General features: G+C 41.7%; 1 protein-coding gene across 1 annotated transcript in view; it reads right to left on the bottom strand.

The window, feature by feature from the left end:
• Nucleotides 1-15967, bottom strand: part of LOC310932131 (transmembrane protein 26) — a gene marked incomplete at both ends in the record, with an annotated part of 96404 nt that extends 80437 nt beyond the window's left edge. Inside the window, 3 exons of the mRNA XM_083895424.1 lie at nucleotides 11740-12363; nucleotides 12907-13051; nucleotides 15774-15967. Of these exons, the coding sequence (XP_083751550.1) occupies nucleotides 11740-12363; nucleotides 12907-13051; nucleotides 15774-15967 (963 nt within the window). The remainder of the gene's footprint in view (nucleotides 1-11739; nucleotides 12364-12906; nucleotides 13052-15773) is intronic.

Genomic DNA, 15967 nt, shown 5'->3' with positions numbered 1-15967 from the left:
AAACCTTTGGTGCTTCGGGTTTGATGAAATGCGCCTTGAAAGCCTTGTTTATCATTGTGTGGGCAGGCAATGGACTGGTGCCATAACACTCTTCACTCATACACACACTCCAAGGCTGCACGTGTATCACGCTGATGTTCTGTATGTCGCAGGACAAGCCTGACAGTTGTCACACACTGCATATGTTTGATAGAAGAGAGGGAAGATCTAAATGAGGAGAGATGACAAAAGAGGGAAGAAAAAAAAATTGTCTTTATATGTCTGAGAGGCAAAGACATAATAGTGTTTAAGGGTGGGAGGAAAGCTTTGCATGTGGCATCTATATTGCAGCATGTCTGTATCACAGCTCATTGGTTCCCCCATTAGAAGAAACAGTCTTTCCTCATTCTCTTCACATCTGTGATGCCTCCATTGGTTATATTGACTCACTTGGGGAATATTTTCTGCCATTACAGAGTGGTTCAATCTGCAAGTGCATGCAGCACAGATTTGCCTTATTGTCTTTTAAGAAATGTCATAGGTTACACAAACACACACACTCAAGCACATTGAGAATTGCAACAATAGGCTGTGGCCACTAAAGCCAGAGGCATTTTCCTCTGCTCAAGCCTGTCAGGTCGATGTAGATGCACACAAAGTGAAGAAGTCATTTTCTCAGTATTGAGCCCTCTTTTCGAAAGCGTTACAACAGATCAGCCTCACTTCAATAAGAGATTTGCTCCTCTTTGGTACAAATGACGTTGATGCTTTGAGTGAATAAAGCTGGGCAGACACTGATGATTTCACCCCGTTTTGTCAGGTTTTGAGTCGGCCCAACTCGTTTTATGGTGTGTTCATACCTCATAGCACCAAGAACAAAGAGACAAATCACTCACAATTCCTACATAATGGAGCTTTGGCAGTTTGATGTTCATCTGCTATACCTGCCAGCAGATGACCAGCGGGCAGGTATAGCAGAGTAGCTACAGCCTTGTTGTTCTCATCCACCTTCACCAGTGAGAAGCTGGGAGAATGTGGTGGAGAAGCACTGATCCGACTGAGGACTTATACCAAGATCGGTGTCCGTCCTCTGGGTCTGAAAGGTCCCAACTGTTCCTCATCCCCAGGTAAACTAGCACATTTAGCTCAGCTCGCAGCATTACATGTCATTTCACAGATGTGTTTATCCAAAGTGACTTACAATAAGTGCATTTCAACATCTGGGTACAAACAATAGCTAGAAGTAAGTAAGTGAACCATCACCCCACCTTGCCACTATTTCTTGACCATGGGCAAGATGGTCTGAGTAGGTGACTGTTGCCCTCATCTACCAGGCCATGTGTTCTTCTGCACCAGGCTTCTGACCACTCTGGGTTGACGATGCCAGGCTTATTGCACTTGTCTGCTCCACGTTTTCGGACCGAAATGGGAAAAAAAGCTTTCAGTTTCTCTGCCCCCGCTGCTTGGAATACCCTCCAAACTGAACTTAAAATGCCAGCTTTTATTTCACTGGGAGCTTTCAGCTCCATCTTAATAGACAGACAACAGAAATCCATTGAACAGTGTCTATGTTCTTAAATTGTTATTGCGATCGCAACTCCTGCACTTTATGTTTATCTAGTTGCTCTTTAATATTTCAATGTTTGTTTTGTAAATGTTGCATTTCCTGCTTCTCAATTAACTTTTGATGTGTGCTGCTGCCTTTCTTGGCCAGGTCACCCTTGCGAAAGAGATCTTGATCTCAACAGGTCTTTTATCTGGTTAAATAAAGGTTAAATTTAAAAAAAATTTAATTGTGCTAGTTTACCTGTGGGGGAGGATACGTTGGAACATCCCAGACACAGAAGGTGGACGTATCCCTCTAAAATGTATGATGTGGATGGGACACTGGGGCTGTGAAAGGTGTGTATAAAGTTATCCCAGTGATGAATTGTTTGGTTGGTTCATTTCTGAGGTCTCAGACTGAGTTCATGACAAAAGAAACAACTGCACAAGAGGCTAAATTGCTCCAGTGTTTGGTTCAACTGAGTTAAACAAGGCTGGTGTGAACACACCCTCGCCCTCACAGTTCAACTTTTTCTGGCATTGCTAACAGTGTACAAGGGGAATGGAGAATTGTTCATCTGCTCCCAAACAACTGTTAGACGATTTCAGAAATGTTGTTTGGTCAGCATTAGGCTCTTGCAAATTTAAAGCATGGCCATGACTCAACAACAGTACCTTTTTTTTCGTTCTTATTGTTTCTGCACAAAGCAGCAAACTGTGCAGAAAACTAAACCACTCGACTCTGGTTGACTGTTAGCGTAGCCAACTTTAGCTATTAGGTTAATGACAGCAAAAGAAGTTAGCTTATCTACAATATTTTTTTTGTAGCCATGCTGTTACCATCCCAGACATCATTGAGTCAAATTCCTGCCTGTTGGCTGCCAAATAAAACTTTATTGCAATGGTTTATTACATTTCTTTTTTTCTATATTTCTGAAACTGGTATTGAAGTGATATTGAGGGGTCTGTCCTATTTTTTTCTCCTTTTTGTAATATACAGTAGGCATGTCGTTCCTCTGAAGATGCCTTAATGTAGCATAGATCTATTACAACAGCCAATTGCTGCATCCTCTCTTTACTGAAGTGTCCTGTGATTGTCCTGCAGAGTCCAGAGGATGTGCAGCGTCGTTGTCCTCTCTCAGATAAACTTTATTTCTATTATGCGGACAGATTATGGAATTGTTGATCAATAGAGCCAAAGAAATCCTGCCTACTGCGTTTTCACAAAGGAACTGTTGGCTCTTCTCAGCTAGAAAACCACCCAGCCAAACAAACCTAAAACATAGTGACAACTCTATGTGAGGATGGGCCCAAAGCAATTGTACAGGATGTTGTAAGTCGATTTACAGAAATAACAACTCCTAAATCAATCTTAGCATTGGTCTCTGCAGAAAATGACATTGGCTGGACAGATACTCACTCCTGACTAGAAAGGACATTCCACAAGAATCAGCCAGCACCAGCAGGGAACAAAATAGCAATTCCATCTGATCAGCAGGTTACTGTAGAGTGATGCTGTCAGAATTCCATGATGTGATTCTACGTTTCAGTGTCAAGATTCAGTCCATAGTCTCAGTGCAAAACCAATCAAGAGGATCCATTTCACGCGTTTCTCGTGACAGTAATTAAAGAATTATACATAATAAGCGATGAAAGACACCCACAGGTCTGTTGTCTGTGTAAAGGCCATTTGGTTGACATTTCCCAGACTCTCGTGTCAGCTTTGCTGCACCTGTTTTGGTGGAACAACCTTTTCACCACGGTCACTAACATTAATTACTTTGGAGCTGCATACCTCAATTACTGAGCACGCAGCATCATTTTGCCTGAACTCATACTTTCTTCCTTTTCCAACAAATAACCGTTCACACTTCATAGAACCTTGGTGCCTCTCACTGAACCAACCCACATTCTGACCAGATTTGAGAATCGTTGCTATTAAGGATGCCGTAAAGATGTAAGCATTAAAGCAGTAAATATGCAGATTATCTTGATGACCTGCTGTTTGCACTGTTATTTAAAGCAGAACTAGACCTGAAGTTCCAATTCACACTTTTTTTTTGGTGTGTATCTGCATCATTACCTCGTTTATGAAGCCCCGAAGGTTCAAAACAAACAGTTCAGCCACTGCTGAGAACGCTTTGATGTATTGTAATCTCGGGCTCAGCGAGATCTCTGAAAAAAACCCTTCTGGTTACGTAAATAGCAGTTCTCCTGAACAGCAGATCCTCCTGCTCCGGGCACATCCGGTTGCGTACATTGAACCGCAGAAGAAGAATAACGTCCGTTGTGGAGGTGTTTCACGAGCGACAGTGTCTTCTGACTCTGGGTCTGACTCCGGGTCAAAGTCATAAAAGGGACTGCGGCGGGACCAAGTCGTGAAGAAGCTATTTTTAAACATTGTTAAAACAATGTTTTGATAGTGAGTAGCAGTGCATCCACCGTTCCAGAGGGGGGAGCTGTGCTTCTGAGAGCTGGTGTGCTGATTATGTCACTTCCGGGTATTGGCCAATCACAAGACAGTTGGGAAGGCTCTACGCTGGCTGGCCAATCACAACACACTCTGTCTTCTGGGTGTGAGAGTTCAGTCTGAAATATTGCGGCTGGGGAACAGCGTCAGAAAAGAGAGATCTCTATCGGCTCGTTTTCAGCAACTAGGAGGTTTTTGACCATAAAAACAAGTTAATGTATGTTAGTAGACCTCCATAACTCACATATATGTGCAACAGGACCACTCTATGTGAGCTTTAATATACTGTATTTGCGTGGTTGTTTGGTTAACAGTTCTAAACGGTTCTAAACCTGCCACAGTCAGATATGCAGCTGAACTTTCATGCACATTTTAGATTTGCAGCACGCTTCATATCAGACACCATTAAACAGTATAATCTCCATGTTTTTCAGTCTGTGAGTCTGAAAGTTTGTCCCACATGGAAAAAAAAAAAAATGCTGGATAAACCTTATGTTTGAATGAAGATGAAGAATAGTAGTGACGGTGATCTAGTTCATTCTTTTTTTGCTCCATGGCCATGTCTGTAAAAGTTAGTCCCTCTTAAAACCATTATTTTATACTGAGCACTTTTCATTTGGCTTGCACAATGAATATGCCTTCATACATTTTCCATTAAGCTACCAGTCTTTCAGCCAAATAGAACTACAAAGTCTACATTTTATGTATTATATGTGGGTGTGTGTGTAGTGCAAATGGGTCAAGAGAGATTTGGGACAGATTTGGGACATCAGCATCACAATGTGGGGATATCACAAGGCAATACGGCTCAAACAACATTTGAGCTAAATTCAACACTGTGTTTGTTCACTGGGTGCTCTCAACTGCCCTAATTAAGTCAGACAAACAAGTGTTTTACTTCAGCAGATCTGGTGTCCTGATCTGCTTAGCCTCTATGACTAGAGGCCATGTTGTAGATTGGAAAAAGGAAAATGGCAGCTCTCCCGGGTTGAAGGAACCAGGGGATGGCAAAGGAGACGGCCAATTAATATTTCAACAATACATCCTCTACGACCCGAGATTGACTGACAAAACTGCTCGCTGCCATGGCATTCATCTCCAAAACGGCCATGTGGGCAGGAATTATGAATGCTCTGTTTAGAAAGGGATTTCACATTCACTGCTCACGCTTCCATTCTGCACAAAATGTGTTTCTAAAGCAATTAACGCCGGAGAAAAGTGAAAAGAATATAAATAAGGCTGAGAGAGGAGCTGAAGGGTTTTTTAACAACTTTGGTTTGTCTTTGGGTCGGGAATTAGCAAAAGTGTAAACAAATTCAGAGCACAAAGGTGATGCCCTGAATTTTAGTTAATACTCAGGCTTTAGAGAAACTGAAATCAGCACAAGGTCAGTGTCATTTTACAAGAAAAGTTGTCAGACTCCCAAACTAAGCTTAAAATACTCAGCAAACACAACTGTCTGAGGAAAACTGGGATTTACTGAAAATCCACAATTAATCTTTGTAATATCTAACAAATATTGCAAAGCAGACTCTTTTGTGTTAATAAGTAAAATATATTACGGTGGTTACATTATGAGCATCTTGCAGGATTTTAGTCATGCTGGCTTTGAGAATATGGCGTCGTTGGTCTTTCTGGTGATCGCGAAACCTGTTTTGTCCCCTCTGAGATACCCTAGAAACGTCAGGCCATGTTGAAACATTCTTGGTCCCCAGAGGCTGAGTCTCACTCACTGTAGTGATTTCCTGACCTGTTCCCAGGCAACCCAATATGGCTGATGCATTGCTGCGGAATCTGGCACAGATCTGCATGGTATTCTGAAATTAATTCTGAGGATTTTTATGATTGCCTTATGTTCTGTATAGTGCCACCATGAGGCTGTTAACATGCCAAGTTTACCGTTAATCTCAAAGATCTACTTTTGATGAAGTCATAGTGATGTCAATGATGGTGACGGTTATGGCCACATATTTGCAAAATAGCTCCCTTCCACCTTATATGCGTCAGTTCAATTCTCCAACTTCCCCTCTAAAGGACTCTGCAGAATCCTTCGAGGCACTCCTGCTGCTCATTATGAGAACCAAGCTAACATGGGTTCAATTCTGACAAGGGTGATTCTTGGACATGTCCCATGTGAGACAAAGGACCACGCAGCAGACCTGGGAGTTTAATGATCTCCACTGCTCTGAGGAAATATATGGTAAAAATCAAGCAATTTGAAATTATATTCATGTGATTTGCATTAAATCATGCCTCAGTGTCACCTCCGCACCACACTCAAAATCCTAGTGTATGTGAAACAAGACCACTATTTACTGTAGCATCCCCGATTCCCAAACCCCGCGAAGTGGAGCTCATTATTTTTGCCGTCCATGTTCTTACATGAGGTGGTGTGAGCTAGATCCTCAACTGCCTGTCAGAAAGTTGTGGAGTTCATTTGAAGTTTGCCGGTGTGTTCACTCTTACTCTCTTGCTGTAACATTTCAGCGGCGTGTTGACGGGTTTATCTGCGAGTCTGGAGGCTGATGAGGCGCACCTTGGTGTGTTTGGACTTCCTGATTAGTTGACACAAAATAGGGAAATTGTGGCATGTGGTGAAAATGCTTCACACTGTCATGGGAAATGCACCAGCTCAAGTTGAATGAATTTCTTTCTCTCTCTCTCTCTCTCTCTCTCTCTCTCCCTCTCTATCGCTCTCTTGTTTCAGTCGGCTTATGCTGCCTTTGAGTTCTGTTGAAAAAGAAAATCAATACTATTTTTTACACACTTGGAACAAACCATGATAAAGTTGTTCACAGAACATGTCGGAGCGTTTCTCAGAATTTAGTTAGAAGTTTGATTACTTTATCTTGTGCAAGGGAGAAGTGCAAAAAAATAGTTACATTGATGTCATAAGAAAGAAATCAGACTGGCGAGGACCCCAAAGTAACGAAGCCCAGTGTGTGACTATTCGTTTTGGCATATTAATAATTAGTTTCATTCAGAATGAACATTTATTTTTTGACTTTTGAAATGGTTGTGAGTGTTTTTCGAGAGATTTTAGCCAAAAATATTCAGCTGTTAGATTTACAGGTGCCAACTTTGAATTTTATTATGAAATGTGAATCAAAACTAAATTTTAAAATGTGGTTCTCAGTTGTGGATTTGTCTTTTTACAGTGCACTGACGAAATTCATGCCCAGGCAATTTGCCTCATTGCAAATGGCAAACAGTGTTGCTTCCCAGCGAAGGAAATCCTTGTTTGACCAGGTGTCTTTAACACCCACTCTTTTGTACGTTCTGCCCATATTTGAATGGGTTTTTCTTTGGAAACGCAAGTGTTTTTTTCCCACAGTCCAAACACATGCAAACTGCCATTAAGTGTGAATATTCATCTCCACCATTTGATAGGTTAGGCGTGTCCAGCCTGTCACCTTAGGTCAACAGGGATCAGCTCCAGCTCCCTCTGTGACCTTTAAAGACCACATTTCCACTGGTCAGAAAAAAACATTTAATCCTGTGTTTAAACAGCATTCACTCTCGTGACAGATGACTGCACTGCACACAGGTTTTTATAAATTTGGCTGTGTTTAAAACTCAAAACAGCACTAAATAATTAAGAGACCAAAGAAAGGACACTGTTGGCGCTTCTCCATTATACAGCCCCAGCAAGCCTCGCCTTGGCACAGCACAGCTTGCCTCTACTCAGTTTGATATAGTTTTCCATTACTATAGTACCTCCTCACCATGGGCGGAGTCATTATAGCACGGATGCATGAAACTGTGTTTTATACGCGACACAAACGCACAAACTTGTGACTTGAAAAGCAGTTGTTTTCGCTGTAACTGAATCATTAGAATCAGGTAATTAAAAACATTCGTCCACAGAATTGTTCAGTACTTCCTGCATGACCAGAGGACAGACTCCGTTTGACTGTCACTGAACTGAAATACGGCAGAAGGGTTTGTGATGCGGCTCACTTTTGTCAGTACTGTCGCTACATACACCAGCATCTGTTAAAGGGACACTGTGTAGTATTTATGGGTTTATATGACCCAAAATCCACTTTTTTATACATATTATGTGCTCCTGCATTGTCTAGTCGCTGTATAATAGTTTTTGTTTCATTTTCGTAGTGTTTCAAAAAGTCATGTAAAATAACATGGTCGCGGTTGCATTGCCACTGTTGGCAGCGAGACGCCATGTTTCTACCGGAGCCTGTAAGGACAAACGCGCGAGAACAAATCAAGCGTCGCTTCACTTGTAGTCCCGCCTCCACTCTCTCCGCTTCGTCTGCTACGGCCGCGGTAGCTCGCCCTCTCCCTCGCCTCACGAACCTCATCTGCTGACACGGAGAAAGACAACGAGGACGACATTTGACCGGCTGGGGATACCGTATCGCTCAGGGAAGGGAGGGGGTGAGCAGAGGAGCAGTTCTTTGTTGTAAATTTCAGCCTCTCCTCTAGATGTCACTATAAACTACTTACTTCACCTTTAAATATTGACATTTTATTTGACATTTCATTTCCTTGGTAAATGTTGAAGATTACAATGTGTCTTCACAATTTTTTATTTTATTTTTTTAATTGATCTACAGCTCAGCATTGTGTGTTTTGATTCTTGTGTTGGACGTCGCGCTCATGAATCCATGACTCATGACTCTAAAAAAAAAACACCAGGTGCTATCACTGATGGAAAAGCAAAAAAAAACATGTTGAGTCACGCTGTGCTGGAACTGGGTAGTGGAAACACGTCATTTTACCTCTCTCTTTTCGTCTCTGACATACCTGTGACATCACAGTTCATGTAGGGGTGAAAGAACAGAGTGGAACTGACAATGAAGAGAGTGTTAATCACTTTGTTTCACATCCTCAAGTTTAGACTTCATAGCTATACTTGCTAATTTTAGTGCGAAAAAGGTCTTAAGCATGATTGATGGGTGGATGATGACTGGATGGGTGGGTGGGTGGAGTAACTAAATATAAAATGTCTGCACACGTTTGATTTTTTTACACAGTGGTTTAACCAATTAAATTGCAATTATAAATAACGTTTTTTTCACTGTGCAACATGATGCATCTTTGATTCCACATGTGTGACATGGTGAGACACACACAAATCTAACCTTTATGTGGCCAAGGCCCTGACTGTACCTGACAAATGTAGGAGCTGCTGGATGACGACCCTCAGTATGACGAACACTCTCATCACTCCTACCAAATTAAATGTCAGTGATCAGTCACTTCCGCTTTGTCCTCGGAAACATGGGCCTGTTTAAAAGATTTAGTGGGAAATGATTTCACATGCAATGGCTTTTCCTCTGTGATACATCAACCAAATCTGAGATGTTCATGTAGGAGTTTCAAAGAGCACCGAAAGGCAGCGACACTATTTTTCTGTGCAAATGGATATTTTAAAGATGAAGGCTCATGAGGGTTCCTATACATTTTTATATAATGCATATTCATCCTGTATATACTGTACAGAATATTCAGAATATAAATACTGTATATCCATGTGCAGTGGAACTGCAGGCTTTGAGTCTCCACACTCGCTTTCTCTCCCCCTCTCTATCTATGTAGGGCAGCCCATGGATCAGCTGACATCCCCATCCTCCCACATGCCCACACAATCTTGTTAAAGCATGCAGTTAATCTGAAGAGGAAAAGGACTCTCTTCGCAAGCAAGCGGCGCTTTCATCACCCCATTGTGTTGCCCACATCACATTGTCACTGGAATATCGGATTCTCCAAGAAGTCAGGTATGAAGACGAAGCTGCGCTCTCACGCTGGCTCTGTGTGATGTCATTTCCCTGGGAGTGACAACTGGGCATGAACGAGCATAACCGTTGCTGTAACAATTAATTTAATCTCAGTATGGGCTCTTTGTTATACATTTGTTCCTTCTGTCTACTAAAAAGTTTCACTATACGTACATAATTCAGACTAAAGTTCTCCCACAAAGATGAAGCACAGGGAATACAATAAAACTCTCAAACAAATGCTCGGAAAGTATAGCCTACATTCATCAGTTCAGGAAATCCTGCTCATGTTCTATGCAATGCATATTCAAGCACATGCAACAAAAGAAAAGAAAAAAGGATGAGGGTCTTTTTTTTTACCCTCTTCTGTCTCACATTATGTCTCTATCTCTTTCTTTTGAAAACATAAGGCTCCTAAATTGTTCTGGGCCTCAGGTCCCATCCCCACCATCTTGCAGGCCACGCAGGTGAAGTGCACACAGATACAAGGCGGTGCTTTAAAAGATTTTGATTGAATAGCCACTCTCTGCTGTTGCCGCTCTTCATTCACAGCCTGCCCAGCAGAGTGTTAGAGACGCGGAATGAGAGGGTCATCCATAAATGCAGGAGGGCTTCTTCCTGGCCCCTGTTCAACAGGAGAGGTATTGTGTAGAGCAAGGCGCGGAAGGGACTGACCAGCGAATGTTTGTGCACACTGTGAAGTGGCTCGAAACCTTGAGACCCTGAGCTCCTGCTCAAACATTTCTCTGTCTTTATAGGCTCGCTAAGAGCCTCTTGTGTTTATGAGATGTGGAGGAATATCTCAAAAGCACCTTCCATCCCTCACAGGAGAGAATGTGAGAGCAAATCATGTCGAACTTGAAAAACTCCCACATAATCACGAGTGTGCTTTTTCAGACGTAATAAAAATGCACTGAGCTCTCAAACATGCTTCCATAGGCTGATTGTGCTCAAGAGGAAAATGAACCTTGATAAATGCAGCCATTCTTTTCACCCTCCTCCAACTTGTTAGATCATCACCAGATTTAATTATTCAGCGCCAGCCCGAAAGTGACTGAATCTTTTAAATTAATGTATCACATGACTTCCTATATCCTCATTGCATCATCATGTCTAACAGAAAAGGCCCCAAGAGTAGATGTTCATACCAAAAAAGCAGCAAGAAAAATGATCTTCCACTCTGCCACTGTGTTGCAGTCTGTGTAACTGACATGCATGTTCCAGTCAAGTCAACACTGAATGTTTGTGTGCGCAGTGTTTTGGTTGACTTGGCAACACTGCCATCTCATGGTGATCTAAGAGGGGAAAAAAACAATTTGAATATAATGATTTTCTGAAGTATATTTATTAAAAAAAAAAAAAAAAAGTTTACTAAGACATTATTATCATTTGAAACTGTCATATTATTCATATAATAGAACTGTAACTGTGAAAGCTGTCATCATCACCACCACCATTTTATGAGAAATACATAAATGCTCAAATTGGAATCACAATAAACCACGATGTTCATGAATTAAAAAAAAAAAAAAACTACAGTAAAAATCTGGTGTTTTGGTTTTAGCTGCCAAAAAGGACTGAAATGGACTGACAAGTAATGTGAAACGTGTTGAAGTGAACCTCCTCGCTGCAGGTTTGATCAAAGGGGAATTGCATAAATGAATCTCTGATCATTTCAGTGGGAACTTATTCTCTTCTCCTGGAGTCTGTTTCTAGTCACTGCCCCTCCAGAGAGCTGAGGCTGTCTGAGGCTTAGATGCAAAAGATGCCAGATGGGTTTGACTTTTTTCTTGCTGTGTAAAAGCTACAATCCCTCTGCTACCACCACCGCAATCCCACTGAGGGCTAAAGCCATGCCTTACGGCATTTTGAGCATTTCTATACCTGCGCAACTTTCTGATCTTCCTCCCTCTTAGTCCCCCCCTCTGTGTGTGTGTGACAGCTCTCATCCATACACCTCTCCTCTCTCCCTGTGTCTCCCTCTTCCTCCTCCTCCTCACTCACCTCCCCACCCGTCTGAGTTTGACAGCGGAGCACCAGGGCATCACACTTCTCCAAATCCAATTTCCCTGCTATGTGCTGTTCACATTGAACCACAAAGATTCGGTAAAGCTCCAGCAGGACAATGAGGATATTCTTGCAGGTGAAGAAGATCATGAGCTGGTTGAGCACTTTCTCTTGGACCATGAGGTAGAGTCGGTAAACCAGGAACGGGCCGTCTTGCAGCCCCACTGTGAGCAGCAGGCTCCACGCTTCGCTGGAGCAGCAGGAGGCAGACGAGGGTGGAGTTCCAAGGCAGCAGAAAAGACCTGTCAAGCTCCCGTGAGGAGACTCACCCTTTGGGTATCGTTTCTGAGTGAGCACTAGAGGAAACTGCATGAGCGCCCACGAGAAAAGGGCCAAGCCAGTAATAACAACCGCCCGGTTGGTTTTGACTTCAGGTTCCTTAAAGGTATCAAAGATGTCCAGGATGTCTGCACCCAGTCCAACATAGACCATGAGGAGCTGGGACAGCTGGTCACGGGACATGTCCCCCTTGGGCATCAGCCAGCGACCAAGGACCAACACTATGAGCATGGTTTGCTCCAGGCCAACCACCCAGTTCTCGGGCTCCAGCTCCACAATGGCCTGATTCAAGGAAATAGTAACAGCTGGTTACTAAAAAACAAGTTTGAGATGAGATGATTTGATCAATAATTTGTACAGTGAATATATTTTTAATAATAATAAAACATCGCTTTTCAGGACACTCGAGGTGAAATACACCAGTTATCGTCTGATTCTAATGGCTTGTGAGCCTGTTTTTCATGGCACCAGGGTTCATTGGGTTTATCTTGACAGCACCCCTTAACATTTCACAACGTTCCCGAAAAACACTGCATCTTCAAACGCTGCCACCCAGCCTCAAGCACAGCCAAGGGGCAAAAGCTCCCAAAATCCTACATGAAAGAAACTGCACTAAAACCATCCCAGAGGAGGAGAGATCTGAGAGTTTTTCAGGCAGGAGTCGGTATCTGGACGTCATCTCAATGTGTCCATTATGAATTTCCTGCAAGTAATAGTTTATCCTCCCGCTCACCAGATTTGAATCTGATCAGATATCAGGTTTTCCCTAACGTGGCTGTGTGGAAGGTGAGGCGGGGCAGAGCCTTTTTTTTTTTTTGTGCCTACCGCTGTGATCGGGATCTGAGCCAGCAAATGAAGCTCGGGGCCTGAGGAGCTGTTGACGGGAAGCTTGGACTGCAGCAGGCTCAGCTCCAGAAACCAAATGGAGGGAATGACAGTGCTGAGGTAGAGGAACACCATGGGGGAGAACCTGAAAGAGGATCACGAAAGGAGAGGGATGAAGATGGGGTTAGATTATTTTTAGTTTCAGTTTTTTGTCTATGTATGTTTTTTTATTTAGTTGTTTTGCAGAGTTTATTTTCAAAAATAAAGGTAGCTCTGCTTTATTCCCACAAAAGAAACATTGACTTTCAGACGGACAATTATTCTCATCATATATGCAAATCCCACTTGACAGTGCAAAGCCTTCATGAGGAGGAAACTTCAAAGTAGGAAGAGAGAGAGAGGCCTGAAGAAAGCTGGTATCTATGGATGTTCACAGTGAGTATGCACTGGAGAGCTGTAGCTTTTGAATGAGATGCCGCTCGGTGTTGAACGAGGTGTGACACTAAATGCTTCTGTCCTTTTTGAGGCTCACATTATAAAGGTTGACGTCAGTTTATGTTTAGTCTGCAGTCGGACGTTTTTTTGGAAAGCTGACTCGAGCCAGCAGGAGACATTTTCCCAGCGACGTGATTGGATAAGAGAGGCTGTGATCGCAGGCTCAGAGCATCCGCTCAGTGAAAGACGGAGCAATAACACAGCAGAGGGGTAGATTTATTTTTGATTGACAGCGAAAGCGAGAAGAGCTGCAGAGGATGACAGAGAGTTTAGAGGCTGTAAATATCACAGGCCTAATGTGAGCCGCCTCTCGCTGCCAATGGTGCATGCATGAGTTTCTGCAAGTGCAAAAAAGGCTTCATACATCTGGCTTACTGTACATGCTAATTGAGCTCATTTTAACCCTATTGCTAAAGCAGCAGAGGGAGACCACCCTTTCACATGTTAAAATGCTGTGTTTTATCAGTGTCTTTGGTGAGACAGAGTGGAGGCACTGTCACACGTCACTCACGGTGTCAGTTGGTAAAGCACACAGATTTGTTGATAATCACACTTGTGTCTGAAAGAGTAAAATGTCTCAACTGTGGAAAAACAAATAATTCGATTTTCTGTGTTGTTTTCCATGGAGATTGCATTATTTTATTTTATTTTATTTATAACATTTTAATCCTACAGCACTTTACTTTCGCTGTTGTTGTGTTGCCTGATTTTTCATGAACAGAAATGATGTGACATTATTTGTATTGTGCGTCCTTCATCTAAAAACACCCTCCGTCAAACAATACTACCAGACCTGACTGAGAGGGAGCATTTACATGTATACAGCAGCAGTGCAGGGACAGACAAGGACAAGATGCTTTTATACCATCAAACTGGTGAACAATATTTTATTTTGAGCGGGAATATTAATTTCTGAATTGTTTTCTCACACACACTGAGAATGGCTGTAGACCTTCAGTTCAATTAAAACTAGAATATCAAACTTGTTTAGATTAATATTAATATTAAAGATATTAATATTAATATCTTTAAGTAGCATACTAGCCCTCTATAAGTAAATATTAAGCACATATTAACACCTTATTCTACATAAACTTATTCTACCTCTATTACAACATGAATTCATTTTCCTACATAAGGTATTAATGTGCTTATTATTTACTAATAAAGGGCTAGTATGCTACTTTTTTGCATGCTAGTAAGCACCTAGTTAAAGGTGCATTATGTAATAAATCTAAAGCAACTGGTCATAAAATCCTCCTAATATGTCACAGAGACTCAGGAATAATGTTCATATAACAAACTGAACTCACCAACAACAACAGTACAGCCAGAGTGTTTGCATTAAAAAAAATATTTTGCAGACTGCAAATCATGTTTATGTTTTGAATTCATGTTTTGGCATGTGGCGCCAACTACCGCCATCTACCAATCATTGCAGTCAGTAGATTCTCAACTGCGGAGCAATCATGGGTTGCCAGTTACGTCAGAAAACGAAACCTAAAAGCCCTTGGTATTTTGAATTTGAATGTAGTAACTGTTATTGGCCACATTCTTACATATGGCACCTTTAATGGTGAATATGTGTTCCCTAATCTAAAGTGTTACCCACAACAGTATTATTTCTAAATAAGATCACACATTGTATACCTCCTGAATGGATAAGTGGTATATGATGACTGAAAAAATAAAATCTTGCATGAAAAGAAACATTTTAATCATGTCATCAGTCAACATGTCAGTGTTATTCGGGATGTACTGTTGGGAAATAAAAATCAGTTAATAAACGAGGATGACGGGAAAACTCAAAGAAATCCTCCTCGACACAATTAGTATTATTGCACTAAATATTATCTAATATGTTGTATAAAGTGATAATTAGACCAACTTAATTCTAAAGATACCCCCTTGTGTGCTGTTGTAATAATGGGATTAGCACCAAAAGTCCACTGTCAGCCTAATCCCTGTGTTAACACTGTGTACTGTGTTGAATAATGGATAAGGCTGAACAATGAATCGAAAAATGTTTTTTATCAAAATTGCAATACAGCCCACTGCAATTTTCAAATCACAGGAGGCACAATATTTGTTATTAAAGCCAAAAAGTGTGTCAAAATATAATTTTCGATGAATTATTGTCTTGACCTATACACATTTTATTCTACAGTCTGAAGGAAACATGCTTGTTGCATTGGGGTGAAGTCTGCTATCTCCGATTGCCTTGTTTTAAAATCTGTTTTTTTTATTTTTTTTTTATGAAAATGAATCATATCGCAATTGCAAGTCCTGTCAAAATAATCGCAAGTATATATTTATTCAAAATCGTTCAGCCCTCATAATGCAAACATGTACGGAGCGTGTGTGTGTGTTACCATTTCCACTCTGCGTTTCGGGTGCACTTCAGCGTGACAGCCATTTCCACTCCCAGCAAAGCCACGCCCATCAGCAGCAGCCAATAGAGAGGCTCCCCTTTAACAGCCACCACACGCCACACTGTCACCACGCCGTGGACAGCAAACAGGAAGCGACTCAGCAAGGCCAACAGGATGTTCAATAGGCGACACAT

Source organism: Microchirus variegatus, assembly GCF_963457635.1.
Source record: "Microchirus variegatus genome assembly, chromosome: 9".
Lineage (NCBI taxonomy): Eukaryota > Metazoa > Chordata > Actinopteri > Pleuronectiformes > Soleidae > Microchirus > Microchirus variegatus.
This window is presented reverse-complemented; position numbering and strand designations above follow the sequence as displayed.